General features: G+C 56.5%; 1 protein-coding gene across 1 annotated transcript in view; it reads left to right on the top strand.

Moving 5' to 3' along the window:
• The window catches only part of KSR2 (kinase suppressor of ras 2), a 402,980-nt gene that overhangs the window by 294,506 nt on the left and 105,209 nt on the right, over nt 1–3,265 (top strand). Inside the window, 1 exon segment of the mRNA XM_045296853.1 lies at nt 14–97. Coding sequence (XP_045152788.1) covers nt 14–97 — 84 coding nt within the window.

The following is a 3,265-nucleotide window of genomic DNA, read 5'->3' as shown; positions in this document are numbered from 1 at the left end:
TCTCTCCCCACAGGTTCTCCACCAAGTACTGGATGTCCCAAACCTGCACCGTCTGCGGGAAGGGGATGCTCTTTGGCCTCAAATGTAAAAACTGCAAGTAAGTGACTGCTGCTTGAAGTGACTCCACGTGGCACCTGATGCCACCGGTTAAGCCACACCTGTGGCTCTGAAGGGGTGCGTGGCAACTTGGTTTCTTGACACTTGGAAGAGTTCCCCACTGCATCCTCCAGAAACGGCTTGTAAGGGGCCCAAGAGAGAGTGGTTCTGAACAAGAGCCACAGCTGTTGCAAAAGCAAAGGTCAGCGTATTGTGGGGGGCGGTGAATCCGAGAGTCAACATTTTTGTCTCTTTGAAGGCAAGCGAAGAAGGGGAAGGGTCTACGAGAGATGGGCGCAGGTAAACACGTCGGAATGATTGTGAGGCGGTTGCAGGGCCGGGCAGTGTTTTGTTGTGTTGGTCATTGTGAGATGGCACCAAGCTGATGGGCCCTTAATGGCGGGAGCAGCTGCAGGTCATGCAGTCTTTGCGGCACATACTCCACTCTGCCTCGCTGGGCAAAGGCAACCACCGACTCTGGGTCACTGTCACCGGGCTCAGTTGTGCTTCCACACACTGCCTGTCCTATGACAGGCTGAGGGCTGCCCTAGCCCCTCAGCTGGTCTGCCAGCCTCTGCCCTATCGTCTTCCAAGTCCCTTGGTGCCATCTTTACTGTAGCTCTATGAGTGGGGAAGGATGCACTATAATTCTCCCCTTTCACAGCTCTGAAAGCTGAGTGTCAGCAGTGGGTCCTGCCGTGAGGAAGTGACCCTCAGGATTTAAACCCTAGTCGTTCTAGTTCTAGTGGGAAAGCCAGACCCTATGGCCTTATGGTCCCTGGTCCACCCCTTTTTCCCACACCCACCTCAGGTTGTGGCTGGCAAAGGGTAGGAAGGCAGGGGGAACTGCGACCCCCAAACTCAAGACCCGTGAGTCCCCTGCCACAGTCTAGCTGTGTGACCTCCATTCATCCCCGGGGATGCAGCGTTCCAGTTGCCAGCGAGTGGCCCCAGCGTGTGTCCAGGCAGACCTGCGCATCCCCCACTGTCTCCAAGAGCTGATTTCCGGGGGTTGTAGATCACTAGGCCTTTATACTGAGACACCTCGGGATGGGCCCAAACCCCACCCTCTCAGTTAGCAGCCTGATGCCATAAGTTTACCCCACTCAGAGACTCAGGTCAGAATTCGGTTCTCTGTGAAAGGTCATGGTTACCTTTTCTGCCTGCCCCCTCCCCAACCCAGGCCCTCCTCCTGAGCATGCCAGAAGTGGCCCCTCTGAGCCCTGGCTGACTATGAACCAACCAGATGCAACAGCCCACCGGGTACAGCCCTTTCAATGCATGTGTGTCTGTGTGTTTGCTTTCTGGGAGCCTGGTGACATCAAGGGTTAAAGGGGGGATCCCCCCCTTGTCTCCAATTATGCTACTTCTCCTCCCTGTGGGAGCCCAGGGAGGGAATCTCTCCCTGGGGCCCACAAGCCTCAAGCCTCAGCCTCTCAGCCCTGTGGCAGAGGTAGGATGGCAGCAGGGGTGAGTTCTCCCTCCCCCATCGGATAAGCCCTGCCCCCTCAACTTGTAGAGAAGTCTGGGGAGAAGCCTTCCATTCCTGGGAGAAGGATGGGACCGAGTCATGAGCGGCGGCCAGCAGGCTGCCGCACGCAGGTTCTTCAGACTGATTGGGTCCAGTACACGGGCTGTCTGCCTCCCCTGGGCTGGCTGCCTGCTGGGGGCTGCAGCACCCCACCCCACCCCAGCTTTCCAGTCTTCACACCTGTCACGTGGGGCCTTTGAACACAGCCAGGAGTCAGCGAGCCTGAACACTTCCTGAGTTGGTTTAATTTGGGGTCTGGAGGTGGAACAGAGGCAGCTCTGTTCTAGAAGTAAAGCACAGGTCACAGTTGCTGGGAGAGGAGGCTGGGGGCACGGAGGAGCTGCAGGGAGCCCCAGCTGAGCTCGGTTCCCAGCTGCCACCCATCCCCACTCACCAACAAATGTGGGCCACAGACAGATTCCCCACCAGGCCTCGCTTTCCCAGTCTGCAAAATGGGTGCGCTGTCAGCACCCTCCAGGGTGCTGCTTGGAAGGAGGCAGCCCCGGATGGCCCCCTTTTTCTCGAAGATCATTCCTCCACCCTGGACTTGTGCACAGCTGGCTTCTTCCCTGCAGGAGGGGGGGGCTCACACTAAGCCCTGGGGGCCTCCACCCTTATCTCTTTGTTTACCTCTAGAACAATGCCCCCCCCCCACTGTTTCCAGAACCGCTGGAGTATGTGCATGCGTGTGTGTGTGTGTGTGTGTGTGTGTGTGTGTGTGTGTGTGTGTGTGTGTGTGTGTGTGTGTGTGTGTGTGTGTGTGTGTGTGAGATTGTGTGGCAGCTCTCACCAGTCCAAGAATTGGACCTCACCGTCTCTGAATAGCACCTTGCCATTTTTCCACAACACTTAGAATACAAACGAATAGTGATTGATAGGCGCTATCAAAGCTTGGCGGGATTTTGGCCTCACTCGTGGGCCAATTGGAAGAGGCCTAGATCTGGGCTTCTGCTGGGCCATCCTGAAGGGTGGGGTGGAGGGGCTATATAGGGGACACGGCCACAAAGGGGCAGGGCACCGAGGAGGGACAAAGCACCGCTGAGGAGCCTTGGGCTAAAGATGGTGTCCTTGTCAGTTGCCCTCAGTTGGCTCCTGATTCTTAGTGACCCAGTGTACATCAGAACTGAACACCGCCCAGTTCTGTGCCAGGTCGTGCCCTAGGCCTGCCCTTATGGGGCCTTGACAGTGCAGTGCTTAAGCTAAGATCAGAAGTTTGGACTCACGAGAAGCCCAGGCATTCTGCTTCCGTCTATAGATGGCAACTTAGGAAGGCCACTGGGGCCATTCTACTCCGCCCGATCATCCCCTAAATCTACGCTGTGGCACTCAACAACAGATAACAAGGGCTGCCATCCCAGCATTCCGTCAGAACAGAAACACCTACTGTCCTCCGTGTGTACCACCGACTAGAAGTGCGGCTAATATGGAGAGGTGGGCAGGACCCATTCCTACCTTTTCTGGATTCCAGTCCTGCCATGCACCTCTACCCTCCCTAGCACGCCAGGCCACTGCCGGTACCTTCCCTCGTGTGGTTTCCCTTTGTGCCTCTGTGTCCCTTGTCCTCGTTCTATGAGGAAACTACTCAGATGAGGACCCTACACACACACACACACACACACACACACACACACACACACA

The sequence above is a fragment of the Echinops telfairi genome, unplaced genomic scaffold, assembly GCF_000313985.2.
Source record: "Echinops telfairi isolate 266 unplaced genomic scaffold, ASM31398v2 ScPeMD7_7412;HRSCAF=8450, whole genome shotgun sequence".
In the NCBI taxonomy this organism is placed as follows: domain Eukaryota; kingdom Metazoa; phylum Chordata; class Mammalia; order Afrosoricida; family Tenrecidae; genus Echinops; species Echinops telfairi.
This window is presented reverse-complemented; position numbering and strand designations above follow the sequence as displayed.